The sequence below is a fragment of the Tamandua tetradactyla genome, chromosome 2, assembly GCF_023851605.1.
Source record: "Tamandua tetradactyla isolate mTamTet1 chromosome 2, mTamTet1.pri, whole genome shotgun sequence".
In the NCBI taxonomy this organism is placed as follows: Eukaryota; Metazoa; Chordata; class Mammalia; order Pilosa; family Myrmecophagidae; genus Tamandua; species Tamandua tetradactyla.
The window spans coordinates 169,950,445-169,971,208 of record NC_135328.1 but is presented as its reverse complement, the minus strand read 5'-3'; the positions used below and the strand labels follow the sequence as shown (position 1 = coordinate 169,971,208).

The 20,764-nt window shown below is 36.6% G+C and overlaps 3 protein-coding genes across 8 annotated transcripts in view; 1 reads left to right on the top strand and 2 right to left on the bottom strand.

The window, feature by feature from the left end:
- Positions 1-707, bottom strand: part of TXNDC12 (thioredoxin domain containing 12) — a 56,333-nt gene extending 55,626 nt beyond the window's left edge. Inside the window, exon 1 of the mRNA XM_077149673.1 lies at positions 596-707. Within this exon, the coding sequence (XP_077005788.1) occupies positions 596-605 (10 nt within the window). The 5' untranslated portion in view covers positions 606-707. The remainder of the gene's footprint in view (positions 1-595) is intronic.
- RAB3B (RAB3B, member RAS oncogene family) overlaps positions 1-20,764 on the bottom strand; it is a 232,478-nt gene that overhangs the window by 171,624 nt on the left and 40,090 nt on the right. The window contains exon 1 of one of the 2 annotated variants that reach the window (XM_077149669.1): positions 596-705. The exons of the other annotated variant lie outside the window; for it this stretch is intronic. The gene's annotated coding sequence lies outside the window, so the exon portion shown is untranslated. Of the gene's footprint in view, positions 1-595; positions 706-20,764 lie in introns of those variants that run through there. 2 annotated transcript variants of the gene reach the window in all.
- On the top strand, positions 106-20,623 carry BTF3L4 (basic transcription factor 3 like 4). Of its 5 annotated transcripts, none has more exons than XM_077149662.1 (6): positions 106-259; positions 3,436-3,502; positions 7,251-7,364; positions 18,005-18,206; positions 19,589-19,648; positions 20,173-20,623. In XM_077149662.1, the coding sequence occupies exons 2-6, from the start codon at positions 3,449-3,451 to the stop codon at positions 20,217-20,219; spliced, it is 477 nt and encodes a 158-aa protein (XP_077005777.1). In that variant the 5' UTR covers positions 106-259; positions 3,436-3,448; the 3' UTR covers positions 20,220-20,623. The 5 variants fall into 5 exon arrangements, with proteins under 5 accessions (XP_077005777.1, XP_077005778.1, XP_077005779.1 ...); XM_077149664.1 differs by lacking the exon at positions 106-259 and adding an exon at positions 461-667; XM_077149663.1 differs by lacking the exon at positions 3,436-3,502 and having other exon boundaries at positions 111-259.

The window sequence follows — 20,764 nt, the reverse complement described above, 5'->3', positions numbered from 1 at the left end:
CGGAGACTGCAAGCTCCAGGATGCAGTGCGGGCACCAGCACCTGCCGCCATTCTATTGTAAGGCGCGAAGCAAGCTGGACTTTGTAGTTCCGATATGTGCTCCGGGGATAGGCGGCTCCGGGGAGGGAGAGGCGGGATCGGCTGTGTCACGTGGATTCCGCTCCCGCCACCGCGGCCGCGGTTGTCTTTCTCTGTCTGGGCTGAGGCGGCCATCTTGCTCTTGCCGCGTGCCGGTGTTGGAGGACCCTTCCTGCTTCAGGTGAGACCCCCGGCGGTCCCGCCACTCCACGGCCATAGGCCGCTGCGCACGGTCTCCCCCCGCCCTCTTTCTTCGACACCCGCCAAACTCTTGGGCTGCCACTTCCGCCGTGGCGCGCTGAGTGGGGGCGGAGGCGGCTGGCTTGGCCTGTCGGTTACCGGCGGCGCAGCTGGGGGTCGGCACCTGAGGGAAAGTCCCCTGCACCACTGCCCCTGTGAGGTTGAACGGGCCTGTGCTGTTGCCGCCCAGATCTAGTGCCAGGAGGCGGGTTGTCCCCGCCTCTGTCCGGTTACTCCTCATTATTCCCAACAATGCTGTGAGCCTTATCCAGCCTACCTGTTGTCATTTCATTTGCTCCTTCCAATGAGGTCGTTAAGATCCTTCCAGTCAACAGATAGGGAAACTGAGGTTAGCACCCTCCTCGCTCACTTGGGACTGAACTCCGTTACAGCACTCTTCATCTTGTAATAGCAATATTTGTTTACAAGTCAGGCTCCCTTCCGTGTATGCCTTTGCCCATCTTAAAGCCCCATCACTGACTGAAGCGTAATAAACCCTCAGGAAACTGCTGATTGACCGACAGGCCCGGTGTCACATAGCTAGCGAATGGCGGTTTCAACTTCCGTTCCCACGTTCTTTCGCTCTACTATCTATAGCTGTTCCTTCGGGAGTGGTAACAATAGTTACCAATTATTGAGTATCCAATGCGAGCCATACACTGTATTTGATCCTTTAACTCTTAACTCTGTAAAGTGTGTTACACCTTTTGTAAGAGAGGTGGAAAACAAATTCAGAAAAAAAGTAAACGAACTCTCCAAAGCCCTTAAGTGGTAGAACCGTAATCCTTGTGATTCCAAAACCTATGCCTTAGAAAAGCTAAATAAGAACAAGTAGGAACTGAAGATTGAAATTTTTTGTGTGTGTCCCTGAAGGTATAAGTATGATGCATGTGAAACTGCTTACTACAATGCTTGGCACTTAGGCGCTCAAATATTTATTATGACCTCATTATTCACACCCTTTCTTGAGTCCTGGGGGAAAGGGTTAAAAGGTCCTTGGATTACCAAGGAAGAACTCACTGATCACGTGGTCTTACGAAGTTACTTTTCCTTTTTGTGCCTAGGACATGATTTACCCATTCAGGGCCCTTGGTTCCTAATATATGAAGTTGGGAGCAGGGTGAATTGTTTTAGGTGTCTAATTTACACCCGCTGTTGTCAGCAGGTATTGAAATGGCTTCACATATAAAAAGAATGATGGGTGCAATAAAATAAAGGTTGCTTGAGGAATGAGTTAAACCAGAGAATCTTTGAGGTCTAATTCAGAGTCTGAGCTTGACATTGCTTTTCCTAGACTGAGTACAATTCTCGTTCCTACTTGAATTCCACACACCCCAACCTGGTCATGAACAAAGGATCGCCCTTCTTCCTTCTTCTACCTGCCTGAGCTTCCACCTCTCCCAAATGCATTTTCACTGAGATACTCCTTGGAAACAAATTTTCTTAATTCTTTTGTCCTGACTTCCTGGAAAAGAATCTGTCCTTTTCTCTACACATTAATTTAAAGAGCTAATTTTGTTCTTGCTTTTGTTTCAAACAGGTCAAGACTCTTTGTCTTTATTTCCCAATCTCCAACTCTTCTTTTGGGGATTGTTACTTAAAAATGGGAAGAGTCCCAAAGGGTTTACTTTGGCTCTAGTTCTATTTAATATTTTTTTGTTAGCCCCTTTTTTTTGCAAGGAATTCCTTAGGCTCTTTGTTATTTTACTGCACCTTCATAACCACATTCCTTTGAGAACAGTGAATATTGGTCCTTTTCCATGGATATTTGAGTTTAGAAATTGGGATTTATATCAGCAGATTTAAATCTATGGCAGACTTGAGGTTGGTGCACACCAATGACTTCTGATTTTGTACTCTAATCACACTTCTTCCTATAAAAAGTGTTTTCAGCTGCTTGAGTAATGTGGTATAATGCTGAGCAAAGATTAAGGAATCAAAGTCTACTTGTTTTTTGGAAACTAGACTTTATTTGACATAAAAGCAGAAGTATATACAGGTTAGTATCTAACTACAGTGTCAGAGTAGAATGGTTAGTAATTGTAGAAACTTTGAGTCTTTTTCATCTTTTCTTCTATGCAGTCATTATAAATGAGTTAAGAATTGGTCAAAAAAGTTGTGGTAGCCTCCTTATTCCCTCCCTCCTTGGCATCTCACTAATGTTCTGTTGATCCACAGAAGACATAAAACGAGACTTTTAACATTGACTTTTATTTCTTTATGTAGTGTGGAACATTATGACCCATTATAAACTTCAGAACCCTTTCCCCCTAAATTTAGTAAGAATATTGCTGAGCAGACTGGGATCTGTGACTGTAATGTTCTTAGAATTTTCTAAATCAAAACTAACTTTTAAATGCTTATTTTAAGAGTCTCCCCTCTCCCCCAAATTTAGTATTACTGTAGTAAACATTTTACCCTGTATGTGAGAGATTCTTGACAAGTATGACATACCATATAGGTACAAGGTATTGAATGAACACTGTGGAGAATTCTGTAGAAGCGCTGAATGTCTGGAAATCTGATTCTGCTACTCTAGTATTACTAACATACCATCTGACCTTGAATAGAGGACATGACTACCTCTTATCTTGACAGCTAGACAGTATATTATTGAATTTCTCCTTTGTCCAGTTAATTTGTGTGTGTGTGTGTGTGTGTGTGTGTGTGTGTGTGTGTGTTTATGGTTTATAAGAAATACAGAATGTGATTTGGGAGAAAAAGTCTACCTGAAGGCTTTATTAATAACATTGGTAACAGCTCTCTGCTGTAAAAATCTTTGAGAGAAAAGCTGGCTTGTCTATAGAGATTTCATAATTGGTTAGGTTTGACTGAATGCCAAAGTAATAATCATGCTTTTAAGGAGAGTTCTTCAAATAGTTGACTTTGAATCCCACCTTATTTTTGTTTGTATATATGACTCCTTTGTGGTATTACTTAAATTTGGTTCTTTAAATATGTGGTTTATAAAGCTAAAACAAGCTTTATTAAGAATACAGTTAGTATTAATACAATCATGGTGGTGATGCTCAGTGAACCAGAAGATACTGTTCACATAAACATTTATTTTATTTTGGTAAAACAGTGACTTTAACAAATCTATTTTTCCCCCCCTAGATTTACCAACAGCATGAATCAAGAAAAGTTAGCCAAACTTCAGGCTCAGGTCCGGATAGGGGGCAAGGTGAGTGCGGCATAAGCAAAATTGATAGGAGAATGTATGATTATCAGATAGCATTATTATTTTGGATTTGTGGTCATTAAAAATCTAAAATCTTTTTAATAATCAAGATCAAACCACATTCCGATTTGAAAATAACTTGTCTAGGTCTAAAATAGGTAACTAGAAGTTTCTTTTCTCTGATTGTGCAGTGGACATAGCCACCTTTGTTTGAATTCTAACTTATCCACTAGCTATACATGGCATAGACATGCTATCCAACTTTGTTAAACCTCCATTTTCTTAGCTATAAAATGGAAATAATCCTGCATGGATTCTTCTAAAGCACCTAACATGGTGTCTGGCAAAGTAGATGCTTAATAAAGGATAGTTAATATTATCTTAGACTCACCTGCAGGGCATGCCATATGTCAGGGTTACTCCATCTTGACTGGATAATATACTCATCATGCACTTACTGCAGCAGAGAGGTTTACAAGAGATTTAAACGTTGGAGATGTTCAACCTGGTTATATGTTTTGATCATTGCTAGGGTTTCCTCCCAATTTCCTACTTACTCATGTTGATAAATATGTTGAAACCTCATGAACTTCCTTATTCCATGAACTGTAAAGCCTAAGGAGAGCTAGTTTAGAGCACCAAAATCTTTGATTTTTCTGACCTCAGGATCTAAAAAAAATCCTGCCTTTATCTCTGCCAAGTACTATCTTTACAAAAGGGAAAGGAAGAACAGTACTTACCTCTGACCTGTTTCATTTACAGTGGGGCAAGGGAAGAAGTGATTCATACTTTGTACTGATACAGTTATATGACACTGGAGTCATATTAGCACATTCATGTAACCAAGGTAGCCACATTATAGCATCAAGTGTAATGTAATGTGCCAATGCAAAAACTAGGGATATTCAGGAACCACAGAATATACCTGAAAGAGCTTGATGCAGTACATCACTATTATATTTTGGTAGTTGGTACATTCGTTAATTTACCTGCTGTTTACTGAGCACCTACTATATACCATGCACATTATACATAAACAAGTCAAGGTCTCTTGCTTTTAAGGATCTCATAACAACTTAGAGACATGCTCACAATTACAGTGCAGAATAATAAGTGCTGTAATGGAGGAAGTAACGACGTCCTTGCCTAGTTGAGACAAGTTATCACTGAGGTGAGTTTTGAAGAATAAACAAGAATTTATCACTAGGCAGTCAGGTGGCACTGAGGTAACATGGCGCTTAGTTAGAATGGCTTGCTTTAGTTTGGTACACTAGAATTTAGAGTATATAATAGATAGAGAATGGTAGGAAATGAAACTGGGCCAGGTAATTTGGGATTTGGTCATAGAAAGTCTTGTATTCCATACTAAGGAGTTTGGATTTTATCCTAAAGGCAGTGGGCTACTATTGAAGGGTTTTAAGAGTGAAAGGGCAGTCATTTTAGAAAGGCAACTGCTGTTTTTGTGGAACATGGAATCAAATAGAAGTTTGGAATAAAGGCAAATAATCAAAGACTATGCTATATTTTATAGGACAGTATTTAAGAATTGGAATTGCCGTAACTCAATGACTGTATTGAGGCTGAATGGGGAGAGAGGAATCTGGGGTAACCCCCAGAATTCTAGTTTTAGAAACTGGGTATATGGTGGTGCTACCAGCTACAAAACTTAGGAAATATAGGAAGAATAGGTTAGAGGACTAATAAGCTTTTAGACGTGGTTGAATTTGAGTTGCCAAAGTATCATTTGATTGAGGTAATAGTGGCAAGCAATTGAACTATCCCTGAGTCAGAAACACTTCACAGTAGGTGCTCATTCACCCTTCAGCAGCTGTATGATACCATAGCCTCTCCTGCTAGGGCAGCTGCTAACATAGCCTTCCTCCACTCCCACCAGAGTAGCTGAGGTTGAAGCCCCTGCCTTTATAAGGCTGATTTCTTCACCACATCCTGCCAGGAGTTACCTAGAGATTGAAACCTCTCTTTCCCCTTACTCCTCCTGGGGCTCAGAAAGATCTTGAAGCTAGGCTGCTTTTGATAGTGTTTTAGCTCTGCTTTCGGTTACACTTTTGAAATGGGGTCGGGACCTTAATCCATTATTTTAAATAGTTTATCAATGGGAAAATGTCATTTCAAAATTTCACTTTAGAAATTAACTTTTTTAGTTAGAATGGGCATAATCCAAATACTTCTAAAGAGTGGGAGAAAGGTCAAAAGTGATGGTGGAGTTATACAGAGAGGGTAGGGTTTAACAAATGAGTATGATTGTTGAATCATTATATTTCTTTTAGTCTCCAGTATCTTAGAGCAGCGAGAAGTAAAAACCTAAAGTTGTAGAATTGTAACCCATACCAAACTCTGAAATCTGTTCTACAACTAATTATTGCAATGTGCTTTGAAGTTTACAGCCTCTTAAAGAAAATATATATGTATATCTTATAGCCTCCAGTGTTTTGGGAAAATTCTGAAATAATGGAATGGTAACCCATAGCAAACTCTGAAATCTGTTCTGTAACTACTTGTTGAAGTGCTTTGAAAATCATTGATTTTTCTTTCCTTTCTTTGTGTATGTGTAATATTTAACAATAAAAATGTTTTAAAAAAAGAAATTAACTTTTTAAAAACTCAGTAAATAGTATAATTTCAACCTATTTGCTCAGGTCAGTATTCTAAGCATCATCCCAGAGTCTTCTTTTCCTCATATCTCACATCCAATCTATTAGCCATTCCTGTTGGAGTTTCTCAGACTGTAACCAGTTTCCACTGCTACAACCCTCATCTCTCACCAGTACTACTATTGTAGCCTCCTGATTCCTTATAGTCTATTTTCCACACAGCAACCATAGTCATCTTTTACAGCTGGAACTTGGAACAAGTGGCTCCCATGCTTTGAACCGTCCAAAGGCTTCCTATTGCAATTGGAATAAAATCCAATTCCTGCTCATGGCTTTTAAGCCTATATGAATCTGGCCCCTTCCTGTCATTCTCATTTCAATTTTTCTCCTCCTTTCCCTTGTTCACTCTACTCTAGCCATAGTCACCTGCTTTCTTGATTCTCTGGAAACGAAAGTTTACTCTTGTTTTGTTTGCTTGGATCACCCTAGATCTTGCTATGAGTCTCACTTCATATGTCACCTCTTCAGAAGAACCTTCTCTGAACATAAAGTAGTGCTTTACTCCCACCTAGTCACTCTTATCACTGTGTTCTGCTTTTTTCTTAATAGATTTTATACTGTTTGAAATGATCTAATTTGTTTATATATTTATTGACTTTCCTCCCACTGCAATATATGCTCCTCGAAGCTAGAACTGATCTTTTCCTTTCCTGGATTCTTAAATTCTAGAACATGCACATAGTAGGCATTTGATTCTTAATTATGTCATAATCCCCAGAGTTTCAGAATATCTTTAGACACCTTTATTGGTAGGTAATGTAAGAAAGCATTCCTTATAATATTTGATAATTACTATAAAGTATACTAAATTATCTTGAAATTAGGAATTATATTTAGTTAGCAAACAATATTTTGAGGCATAATGTAGTATTGAAATGATAAAGGCTGGATATTGGGTGAAAACTGGCTAGAATTGACCTTCATAAATCTGGGTTAGGCTGACAGTCACAACTCTGAACAGTCTTATTAACCATAACCATTTAGTCAGGCATTTCTGTGTGGTATTAGTTAGATTGTTGTGGTGATTGTAGTTGACAGATGCTAAATTTGCTAATACCCCTGTTTGGTTATGTTTTCAGGGTACAGCTCGCAGAAAGAAGAAGGTGGTACATAGAACAGCCACAGCAGATGACAAAAAGCTTCAGAGTTCTCTAAAAAAACTGGCTGTGAACAATATAGCTGGTATTGAAGAGGTATGAGCACTTTGTAAATTGTTAAATTATGTGGGCAAACAGCACATTCAAAAATAATTGTCTAGACTTTTCAAATGTAAAATATAAGCATAGAGAAATTTCTGATAACGTTATTCAGATATCTTTGAAAGACTGTAGCTGCTAAATTAGCTTTTTGTATAAAATTGAATGATTGTCAAAAGGATTTTAATAGACAAAGATTTTCTCAGACTTTTCAGACTCAGGGTTTTTGTGAATATGAAATATTGTAAGCTGCTCTTGAATTTTGATGTGAAATAAGATTTTTTTTTCTAATAACATAGAAATAAAGAAGCCCCTCATTTTTTTCAAATCAGGTAGACTTTTCTCATGGGCACCTTTCTATTCTACAAACCTTTTTAAAATATTACTTCAGTTGAGGCTCTAGCAGAGCTCTGTATGGATTGGATTTCTTTTTAGATCTCTTTCAAATATTATTGGTTAAAATTTTTCTTAAAAAGACAACACGCACACACACAAAAAACAGCACAACAGTTTCTTGTATTTTGATTATACCACTGTTGCTCAAATGTGAAGTCAAAGATTAATAATTATTTCAAAAGATACTCGAGAAAAATTACACCAAAATCACCTACTTGTGATCTCTTGCTGTCTATATCGACCTCTGCCTGGTGAGTCCATGTTCATTTCTGATAACCAATATTTAGATTTTCACTGCCGCAAGTTAGAGCTAATTAATATTGTTTTTTATGTGTGATACCACCTCAGAATTTTTAATAGATGGTTTATATAAATATGCTGCAAAATGTGAATCAGAAAAAGTATGGAGAGGGAAAACACTAATACGGTACCAAAGGTAATGAAATTTCAAAGTGACACGTGTTCCTTCTAACATTCATATATGAATGAATTAAATTAACACATCACTTAAATCTGCTTTGAAAATCAGTGCACTGATAAAAGTAGTTGAAAATATAAGCCACATGCATCTTTTTCCTTTCACCTTAAAGTAGCTTTGCATTGTTACTCTGATAAAGATTAGAATTTCAAGTCTTGAAATTAAGCATTTTATATACATGATTTTTGTCTGAGCTACCAAAAGTCATATATTTTCATTGACCTAAAGTAATTTTCACAGAGATTATCTATTAATCTGGGGTGGACTTTAGAAAAACAAATCTTTAGGTCCTTTAAGCTACTCTTCAAAAATCCAAACCTTGGTAAAAAGAAAGTGAACTTAGGGTGCATGGGGTGGGTTCAGTGCTCACCTTCCATGCTGGAGACTTGGGTTCAATTCCAGACATCACACACACACACACACACACATGACATGAACTTGAAATGTTAAACCTACCTGCTTGTGTTTAAGCAGTTTTATAACTTTATCTACCTTTCTACTCTCCCACCCGCCCCCTTCCCCCAACTCTGACACTATTGACTTTTTTTTGTTTTTCATGGGCAGGCGCTGTAAAATGAACACAATTAACATTTTGAACTGAATAATTATTTGTCATGGGAGCCGTCCTGTGCATTGTAGGATGTTTAGCAACATCTCTGGCCTGTACCCACTAGATACCGGTAGCACTCCCCCAGTCTTGATCAAAAATTTCTCCAGACATTGTCAAATGTCCCCTGAGGGGCAAAACCACCCCTGGTTGAGAACTACTGCTTTAGAGAGAAGATATAATTTTATTTATACCTTCTTTGCAGGATAGATTTAACTATGTAATATCTCCAGTATTTTTCTAAATCTTTGTTTTTGTTCAAATTTGGACAGCTTTATGGTTCTTATAATTAATAAGTTTGCTAATGGAGGGGTGGCATTAATTTTATAAATTTTTACATTGAATTAAGGAGTTATTTAATCAACAATCTTTGATCTTTTTAGAATACAATAGAAGTTGTTTTAATGCTGTGCTGACTCATAGTATTGTTGTAGTTGAAATTGTCATAATAAAATACTTAAAGGGATTCAACACTTGAACATCTGTGTGCCAAGCATTTTGTCAAAAACTTGCTTGACAGTGGTGCATAAGATATTTTATACTTGGTCTCTGTCTTTTGGAGCTTACAACAGTGGGAAACTAATAGGCCACTAGACAAGTAAACTAATATATATGTATTATCCCATTTTCACTTTACAATATCTCTTTGTGTTGGTTGCTGTTGGTTACAGATGAGAGAGCTGAGGCTTACCAAAGTTAGGTACCTGCCCAAGATCACATAGCTAATAAGTACTGGATCCCAGATTTGAACTAAGATGTGTCAAAACCAGAGTACATATTATTCATTAACTTATATTGCTTTTGGTCTTCTCAGTTACACCTTCTTTATACCCACTCTTGGCCTTTTCCTCTCCTCATACCTACCTACCCCTCACCATTCCCTGCCTCAGGAAGAGAAAGTATATCCTGTATTATGAGCATCTACCATGCAGTATTTTTTATCTATACCATTATGAATATAAAAAATTTCTACCAGTATTTCCAAAAACCTTGTTGCTTCTCTTCTTTCACACCTTAATGTAGGTGTTATTTCCTCCAGAATCCTTCCTGGTAACGCACATACACATTTCTGTAAAGAAGGGTTAGGTGCCTTTCCTATGTGTTCCACAATGCCCTGTATTTACTTTAAAAAAAAAAATCTTACTGTGATAACATATATATAACATAAAATTCCCTGTTTTAATCATTTTTAAGTATACACTTCAGTGCTATTATTGTATTTACTTCTTTTTTTTGGCTAGTAGGAATAAGTACTAAAGTTTATTAGAAAGAAAAGTTTATTAAAAAGTGGAAGTACACATTAGAGAGGTTAATGTGGGCTTGCCCTAGGGAGGGGCACCACTGAGTGGAATGGGCCAGCTTGTTTTATGGGAAAGTTATAACTGTGGCAGGTTTCCATAGTAACCTTTGAATACTAGGTATCTTCTTTGTTCTAGGAGGAGATAGCTAGCAGAATTCATTGTTTGTTGTCATATACTTAAAATTTGGGCAATCGTTATGACCCTATGCTTCCTATTATTAACTAAGAGTTTGCTTTGGGCCCAGAATTTTACATGTTTTTAGGGAAATTTTTGTCCCAGAAAGTTTGCAGTTGAAGTTTTTAGCTCTGGTTTACTTCTTTGGATCTAGATAAGAAACAAGGGACTTAGAGTTGTCTCTTAACTCTTTCAGAGCCGAATAGGAAACCAGGGACTTAGAATTGTCCTATTTATCCTGTTTCTGTCCCTCCCTGAAAGAGTTCAATCCCTTTAATCTTAAAGGGTGGTTGAAGGATAAATTTTTTATGTTTTCATAGAGTTGAGAGAGTAATGTAGGAATATGCGTAATTGCTGTCAGTTTGGGAAAGGCTGAAGGAAATTCGAAAATGCAAAAATATTATTATGGTACAATCCACCTCATCCCACCACTCTTACATCCATTCTGCCACTCTTACCCATAAGTCCCAGAGTGTGGAAACTGGAGGTTACAGATTTACAGCTTGCAATGTTGAGAAATGAGACAACAGTAGTATTTGGGGAAATACAAGTGTGCTCTGGCTCGCTCAGAGCTGCTTTGCTCCCACTTCATTTATTTTGTCATGTAATGATGTCCTGCTCACACTTGAATGTGGACAGCCATCCTGTGTGCTGGTGTGCAGTTGAATCAGGAGTTCTGGTGCCCAGGATGCCACCTTTAGTAATGATCCAGATTGAGCTTTTCCAAACACATGTCATAAATGGGCAGGTCCTGTTCAGATGTACTCTTGCTTCTTTTAAAAGTCTCTTTTTTTTTTAATGAATTTCTGATTTGTAGTTTACTGCAAATACTGCCACATCTAGAGACACTCTGGGCTCTGCGATTTCAATATTCTTCGGCAAGATCTAGGGAGCCATTGGCCCCAGGCCGCTGCAGTCCTGGTCGGGGGTGGCCAATAGGGCTTTTGGAGAGGCTTTGCTCCCCAGTGGGGGCTCAAAGCACTCTCAGGCCCAGTGTCCTGCCTTCCTGCCTCATGGACTGGGCCCTGGAAGCCCTCTCCATCTTCGGGGCTCCTTTGGTCTTTGGGGGCACTCCTGCTTCCAGTACCCCAATTCTCCACATCAATGACAGGTTCCTGGTGGCTTCTGTCCCATATGGCTTCAGGTGGCTGGTTACCATTCATAGCTAAAGCTGTGAGCTGTCTTACTCCCTTTCTCCTCCTCTGTAACTGAAATGCAGGTCTCGAGGGCTGGTGTCTGGTGTCTTTCATGGAAGAAGCTGCTATCCTGGGATCTTTTGAAATCACTTCTGGCCGGCTCGCCAGAATATGTAACTGGTGCCCTGCTGGCAATGGTACCAACTGAGCCCCGATCCAGGTTTGACAGTCTCAAACTAAAAGAATTTAGAGATGAGAGGGTCAACGGGAATAAGTAGTAAAGTTTATTAAAAAGAGAGAGTATACATTAGCGAGGTTAACGCAGGCATGCCCAAAGGAGGGACCTGCCTATGTTTATTTTTATTATAGCACCTATTAAAAGGTACTGTGAATTCCTATAGGTCAATATTGCCCATGTAATTCTAACTTTTTGAGGATTCATAGCCCCCAAAACCACACAGAAAATTAATGGTACTTAAAAAGTGTGTTCTCTGTCTGTCTGTCTGTCTCTCTCTCTCTCTCTCTCTCTATCTCTCTGTGTATGTGTATATATACAAAGGCCAAGTGAAGCAGCCAGATTGTAGGGAGGAATTCTTAGGCAAACTCCCAGAATACAATCCAGAAACAAATTTCTGAAAATGTTCTATGTTGTGACATTTGAAAATATTTGATAAGCTGCTGATTTAGTAACCTAGTTGAATGTAGTGACCATACTGTCACTTTTCTTCCCCTAATAACATGAATCTGTTGACATTAGGACCTTTTCCTTTTCTAAGAAAAAGGTGATCTTATCAGAATTTATTTCATAAGAAAATACCATCAAAAAGCATTCTCTGATTCAGATGCCTAATTCAAATTGTTCAAATAATAGATTATTACCGTTATATTCAAAGGACAGCTTCTTTCTTAGCTAGTATATAATTCTGTCTGTGAAACCTTCCCTTTTCAGGAGTAATAAATCAGTCTTGGATCAGTTATTTCTCTGTAGTTCTGTTGCCTTTAAGTTAAATTTTCAGTTACAATACACTGGTTATTACAACCTCATATAATGATTACTTATTAACCAAATAGTCTGTTTTCATTAGATTATAAGAGTCTGAACAGACGCATGTTTATTCATCACTCTTTAATCTACAGCATGCCTATTCCCCATGTTGAGTTTGTTTTGGACCTATTAAGTTTGAGAGATTCTGATTATTCTAAGTGGAATTGCAAGGAGTTACCAGAGGGAACTGGAGCTCAGGAGAGAGCTTAAGGTTGGGAATGTAAATTTTAAAATTGTACATATAAGTTTTACTGTTTATGCTTTCTTCCTGTTTCTTATTTTTCCTGAACCAGTTGTGCAGAAAGAGAGCTTTTGGCGGACCCTTCCTTATCCTTTTTCCCCCATCTAGAGGCTCGTGTTCCATAGCTGGAAAGTTCTGAGTAGCAAGAAGGTGAAAGGGAAGCACTATGTCACATTCACCTTATGATTCCACAGCATCCTTATGTTTTCCCCTAAGGTCCTGATCTTTTGTTTTAAAATAGCCTCTTCTCCCTCAATGTAAGAATAGTGTATTGTCATTGTATACATAAAATATGAAAAAGACAATAATATTCAACCATAATCCTACCACCCAGAGATAACTACTATAAGTTCTGTATTTCTTTTCCATCTTGATATGCATATATTGTTTTTAACATATCTAAAACTATAGTTAGATGTACAATTTATAATCTTGTTTTTTTCATATAGCATTTTAGTATAAAAATTGGTTTGGTCAATTAAAAACTCCTCTTCAGCATCTGTCTAGATTTCTACATTTATGCTAGCATATAAATGTACCATAATTTGGCATTTCCTTATTACTATACTCATACTGCTTTGATAATAAAAGAATCACCTATTGAACTTTTCTATACTTAGTTATTTACCTACATCTCTCATTTCTTCCAGATATATTTTTGGAAGTAGGGTTACTGGCCAAAAAGTGTATGAAAGTTTTTGGAACTCTTCATACATATTTCCAGTTAAGGGTATGCCAGTTCACACTAACTACAGCATAGCTATAGAGATTCCCTGTCTCATGAGACTCTTGCTGCTAGAGTATAAGAGAAAGTGATTCCAGATTCCAAACTAATCATTGTATTAGTTTGTTAAGCTGCTGGAAAGCAATACATCAGAAATGGAATGGCTTTTAAAAAGGGGATTTAATCAGTTGCAAGTTTACAGTTCTAAGGCTGTGAGAATATCCAAATTACAGCACCAACAAGAGGGTACCTTCACTCAAGAAAGGCTGATACTGTCTGGAACACCTCTATCAGCTGGGAATGCATGTGGCTGGCATCTGCTGGTCCTTGTTTCTAGTTCCACCTTCTGATGCCAGTGGTTTCCTCTCTAAGCATCTGCATCTGCTCTGAGATTTCTTCAAAATGTTTCCCCTTTTAAAGGACTCCAGTAAACTAGCCAAGACCCACCTTGAATGGGCAAGTCACATTTCCATCTAATCAAAGGGTCACACCTACAATTAGGCATGCCACATCTCTGTGGAGATAATCTAATTAAAGGTGTCCACCCTACAGTATTGAATCAGGATTAAAAGAAATGGCTGCCCCCACAAGATTGGATCAGGATTAAAACATGGCTTTTCTGGAGTACAAAATAGCTTCAAACTGGCACAATTATATAGTCTAATGATAGTTGTAAATTTTAGCTCATATCAATAATAAGAGTCACTGTCCTATAGAAATAAGCAGGTGCTAAGCTAGAAGAACTGAATGTGAAGGAAACTAATTTATGGGAGTGTGTCAAAGCCCATAATCCTCAAAATCTGGCATCCCTCAGCCTCACAACTCCAAACCCTTATATGCCTTATTCTGACAAAAGTCTATTATTTCATCTCAAAGACATAGGAAGAAGGCAATAAAAGGTGAATTTCCTGATAAACATTTAAGTGCCACTACTTGATTTTAGGACAACTAAATGATTTAGGACAATTAATGCTCAGAACTACATCTAACGAGTGAGGGATTTGGGTACAAAACATCACATAGCTGAAGAATTAAGGGTAGTTATCAAGAGCTATGGAGTCAAGTATAACTTCATGAGCCTCCTCTAGTCATAAAAACTTACAGGTGTGTAGGCATAAAGCAAGCATTGGATTAACCAGATAGAAGGCTGCTGTGATTTTACATGTGCCCTAGTCAGAGGCTAGTGATGGCAGGGGTTGGTTGTTAAGGTATTTGAATTTCAGCATTAAGAAACAATCCACCTGTTACCAGAAATGACTTAAAATGGGCCCAGACTCTGTAGGAAAGGTTGGGCTGATTTCCAAAAAGAGCTGTAGGAAAAGCTAAGTCAAAGATACAGCCCAGGGCAGGCCGCAGTGGCTCAGCAGGCAGACTTCTTGCCTGCCATGCCAGAGACCAGGTTCGATTTCCGGTGCCTGCCCATGCAAAAAAAATAAATAAATAAACCATATAGCCCAGGAAATTCTGGGCATCTACATTGGGTACATACTTGAGATGACCCTTTATCAGCATTTAGGAAGTTACTTGTGGTCTGATAACAGCTAGGATTTTTAGTAAATTGTTTAGAAAGTATCCATTTAGCAGATTTGAATGACTATATGTGCTGGACACTTTGAGGGGGTGCTGTGCAAGGTATCATCTCTGATCTCAAGGAATTCACCTTCTAGTAGTGTCAAAGGCTTGCAAACACATATTGCAAGAAATTTTATATGATAACAATACTCTTGAAGTGCACCAGATGCATACACCACCTTAAGTTTTCACAGAGAAAGAAGCATCTGATCCAAGCCTTGAATAAATGGGAATTTGAAAATGGAAAAGTAGAAAGAGATGCTTCAAAACAGTGAGAATAGAATATGTAAATGCAGTAGGCATGAAAGAAGAAATGTTTTCTGGCAACTATGTCTCCTCCATAGTTGAAGTAGCATCCTTTACTTTCAGCTACCTTTTTTTTTTTCCTTCAGCTACCTTTTAAGTGGAAAAAATATGTTTGACATAAAGGAGATGTTTGATTGGTTAAAAGGGAACCTGGGTGCTAGAATATTAACTAAGTAGTCTTTGTATACTTGCCTCCTTCTTATATGTAGAGTGTATGGCTTATTTAGAACAAATAGCTGTCATCCTTGGAAGAAGTGGTCTCAATATGAAATGCAAACAATTTACTGTGTGGTTTTAACAAGTTTCTCATTCTTTCGTTTGTCTAAATCGTTAATAGAGGTGTGTAACTGATCTTGCTCAGCCAAACAATTCCTCATTTGATGGTTTCTAATAACTTGTGCTCAGGAGCTTTACATGACTGTAACATTTGCTCAGAAGGAAGGACGGGATGTTCAATAGAAATAATGGCCTTTTTTACTTCCTTCTCTCTGTTATAGAACTAACTAAACTCTTCACCCTTTTTTGGACCTTTCTAGTCATGAGGCCACATCTTTTATACCACCTCATTTAAAACACCCATTTGTAAATTTATTTCTGTTTAACAATCTGAAGTGGAATTCACCTTGCTTTTCACACTAAACATATTTCAAACTAGAAAGGCCTACATCAAGATGTAAACTATGACAACATTTAACATTCAGAAGAGAAGCTTGAGTAGAAGGCAATTCATTTATTTGTTGTTTTTGGCCCTGTGTTAGCCTCTTATTTATTTTATAGCCAGTAATCTATATTTTATCCATACATCTGTGCTGTTTTTCTGTTGCATTCTCCATTTGACCTCTATTCTGAGCTAAATAATTCTTTGTCAAGCTTTCATGAGATTGTAGAATTAAATTTTCACAGGCATCATGCCAGACACCCAGGTTTGATTCCTGGTATCTGTCCATGAAAAAAAAAAATTCATAGGCAAATATCTCAAATTCCAATATATGAGACACTTTTCATATCTGGAAATATTATAGAAATCCTTGATTAAATTAAATGATTGGTCTTGATTTCAAAAATATAGTCACTATATCTCTATTTACTCTTCCCATAATAAAATTATGTGATTCTAGGATCAGTCCAGAGCATCCCATTTCTCATACATTTTGCCTTTCCTTCAGGCCCTTCACTTCCCAAATTTTCAGCCATCTTACATTAAACTTTTCTTTCTCAACCATAATTATCAGATATGTAATTTTAGTACATACTCTATCTTTTCCTAAAGTTAATATGTTATTTTTAATTCACGTTATTTGTTCAAACCAGCTGGATTGAAATAAATATTTCATGAACGTAAATGTCAAAGAATCTCTCCCCTCCCAGTTGTTTGGCCACCTAAACATGTTTTATCAGTGATTGGGGAACCTTTAAAATCATCCTCACCTTCTTTTTATAGCGTTCACCAATATGAACTAGTATTTCAGGTTTGATTTCATCTGTTGCTTGTGACTTGCTGAAATGGTAGGTTGAACATGTGCTATTTAAATTATTTTTTTTTCTCATTTATGCACTTCTTTTTTTAAATTTACTTAAGTTAAATGTATAAATAATGTGATAACACTGTATAGGTTGATTCCACCGAGTAAGTTACCTTGGTAGTAACATGCTTATTATTTAAAAGATTTAGGAGCATTAACTCTTGGCTACTTTAGAAGCCTTTGATCCATCCAAAAATTGCCCTTGACACAATCAAGCAAAGATGCTGAGTGTTCTCCATGGTCACTGGAAGTGGGCTTTCTTTCTCAGAGATGATTACCACCAACTGATAGCATCAGAAAGGAAGGGGAAGAAAGAGACTTAAATTTCATACAAGACTTGGAACACAGAGAAAATAAAGGCAGAGTCCCTGGAAAATTACAACTAAACCCTACAAATAATTTCCCCTGACAAAAACTACTATTTCAATTCTATAACCTTCCCTCTTTCACTACTGTACTTATCTATGCTAAATATATTACACACAGTAAGCATTCAAGAAATATTTTCTTACTGAGTGTTGTTGAGAAGATATACCTCATAGAGGAACTAACAAAATCCTCTGTAAAGGAAGAAAAGATGATGAGAACAAGTTAGATTTTTTTTTTAAAAATTTTTATTGGCCATTCTTGACAAATAAGTTAGAATTTTTTTGTGAACTTATTACTGTTCCAAGGAGCAAAATACCTGATTGATTAAATTTCTGAATGTTCTTTGTGGATTTTTAGTGATTACTTTTACCTTGTAACCTGTCCCCTAAGTAACTGCAATGATTTGGTTTGATAGTATAATAGAATAAGATAGAGTAATTTAATTAAGAAGCTGTTTCTTGATTGGTGAGTCTACTTTTTTTAATGTGGGCATGAACTTCCTTCTCATTTTAGAAGTCTTTAAATTTAAAATCTATATTCTATAATAAAATTACCATTTCTTGATCATCCTATTAAGTACCATCTACACCATTTTACTTTGTGGCAAGATTCTTTTTCTACTTGTATCTTTTGCTTACTAGATGATTACTACCTCAGATTGTACAACTACCAGGTTAAAAATTATAATTGGCTAAATTACTTTTTAAAAAATATTTTAGATGTACCAAAGCATACGAAATACAATTTTTTTCTGTGATCATACAGGTGAACATGATTAAAGATGATGGGACAGTTATTCATTTCAACAATCCCAAGGTCCAAGCTTCCCTCTCTGCTAACACCTTTGCAATCACTGGTCATGCAGAAGCCAAACCAATCACAGAAATGCTCCCTGGAATATTAAGTCAGCTTGGTGCTGACAGTTTAACAAGTCTTAGGAAGTTAGCGGAACAGTTCCCCCGGCAAGGTAAGTATTTCAATTTAGTACCTTTTTCCCTCTTCACCGTAATTATAGGACCTAACAATTAAAAAACTATCCTGTCTTAAACTGGAGGATTTTCTTGTATGTAAATTAATTTATTTTTGATGAAGTCATTTGTATACTTGACAAAATTTTAGTATTCTTTCATTGAATATATATAGTGTGGCCAATACAATATTCAGATACATTGCAGTCATATAGTGAGTTGAGAGATAATTACCTAAAAGGGAAGTGCCAGAATCTTTAGGCCTGAGTTTATAAAAGTTAATTTAATTTTTACTTCTGATTAATGTCAACCAGGAAATAGTGTTATTACAGAACAGTTGTTTAATATTATTGATTGTACTATGGCTATAGCAACAGTAAATACTGAATTAGCCTCCAAAATTAAATTGCCTAGACAGTATTTCAGTGCCCATACTACCTAACCACACACAAAAAAGATGGGAAAAGTCTTTAATATTGATTTTTTTTAACTTTTTATTTTGAAATAGTTTCAAACTTACAGAACAGATGCAAAAATAATATAAACCTCATATAGATAACTCCACTACATTCTCCATGCAGATATTCAGTTCCACTAACTTTAATGTTTTGCCACATTTGCCATATCGTTTTATCCAGACTTCTATTTATGTCGTGAATGTTTGGAGTAGGTTGTATATATCATACTTAATGAGCACTTAATACTTCTGTGTACATTACCAAAGAACAAGGATATTCACTTATATAACTACCTTAACTACATTTATCAAGTTCTAGAAGTTTAGTGTTAATATAAAGCTTATAGTCTATACTCCAGTTTTTTTCATGTGTCCCAGTAATGTTCTTGGGCATTTTCTCCATGATTAGATTTAATCCAGGATCATCTGTTGCCTTTGCTCATTATTATCACTTGAATCTCTTTCTCTTTTTTCTTTTTCTTTTTTGTTAATTGTGGGCACATACATATAACATAAAATTTCCTATTTCACCCACTCCCAACCATACCCTCAAAGGGATTAATAATACTTACAGTGTTGTGCTACCCTTACCATGATCTGTTACTAGATTTCATAGTGATTTTTGAATTGGAGAATATGACCATTATAAATTAACTATAATACCTGTTTATTTAAACTCCTCTGAATTATTCCATTTTGCATATAAATTATTTACCTTTGCTGTGCATTGAAATTCCCAGGTGTATTTGGTGTATATATAAGTAAGTTAAAGTTTTATTGATGTTAGCACCCCTTAAAAAAATAATTGGCTTTAGCTTTTTCTAAGCAACTATATGAGCTTTAGACCAGGAATGGATAAACATTACAAGGGTACTATAAAAATCTTTGTTTTCAGTGACTAATAGTAAAATAAAATTTTTGCAGTGTTGGATAGCAAAGCACCAAAACCAGAAGACATTGATGAAGAGGATGATGATGTTCCAGGTAACTGACATCTCTCATTGCATAGATGACTTTCAATTTTCTGTTGATGGATGAGTTTATAAATTTAAATTGATTCACAATGATGCAGATAGAACCTAATGAAAAAGAATGGAAGCTCTCCCATTTAGAATAAAAAATTGTCACACAAAGCTCTGCTACCTGCATTTACTAAATTGAAATCACTGTGATTATAAATTTGCAGTTATTTTTATAACATTTTTGTGAGAATTATGATTGACATGAAAATACTATTCATCTCATTAATTTGCATTGACAAAAAAAGACTAATTGACATTTCCTTAGGATTACTGTTTTAAGTAGATGGATGAATCATTAGTGAAATGCCATATTGTCTGTCTCTTGTCCTGTCTGTTTTTAGGCTAATTCTATTTGCAACAGTTTTGTTTTGATTGGGGTTAGAAGTTAGGACTTTTATTTACCTCTTTCTTTCTTTCTTTTCTTTTTTTTTGAGGGGGGTGCGAATTGACTCATTTATTTTATTTATGTATTTATTTATTTTTCAGATCTCGTAGAAAATTTTGATGAGGCATCAAAGAATGAAGCTAACTAAAATATTTTCTGATTTTTGGAAGCTGGCATGGACTAGGTTTAACAGAGCAGCTATGTGGTTCCAAAGTTTTACAGACACGGAGAACATCACCTGTTACTAGTTCAGTAATATAAATATTTTATATATTAAGAATGCTGTTTGTTCAGCATTTTCGGTCATTTGATTTTGCATTTTGCACTTCCTCCCAGGATTTATTCTTTTGGTCAAAATACGAAGTATCGGTGCAGTTTGAGGGTGGTTTGGTTTTTGATTCTTGTTATTTGTTTTCTGTTGGGGTATTTTTGGTGTGTGTATGTGTATGTATGCGTGTGGGTTTGTGTGTGTATACAGTGGAGAGCAAATTGGAAACAGTTCTATTTATCCTCCCCCTTCCCCTAGTAGAAATAAAACAAGTCTTCACATTTGTTACTTTTAATTTTTTTTCCAATAATGCACAAAATTACTGAAAAGTGAGTATCTTGGATTTCAAATCTGAAGAGATTTACCATTGGCGGTTTGGTTTTAATTTGCTGTGTTAACTATCACATTTTAAATACATTTCTCTG

Excerpts from the sequence above, each read along its gene's own strand:
- BTF3L4 (XM_077149662.1), top strand. The coding sequence starts at position 3,449 with ATGAATCAAGAAAAGTTAGCCAAACTTCAGGCTCAGGTCCGGATAGGG. Across the intron at positions 3,503-7,250 it reads AGGTCCGGATAGGGGGCAAG|GGTACAGCTCGCAGAAAGAA; the intron begins GTGAGTGCGGCA and ends TTATGTTTTCAG. Across the intron at positions 18,207-19,588 it reads GGAACAGTTCCCCCGGCAAG|TGTTGGATAGCAAAGCACCA; the intron begins GTAAGTATTTCA and ends AAATTTTTGCAG.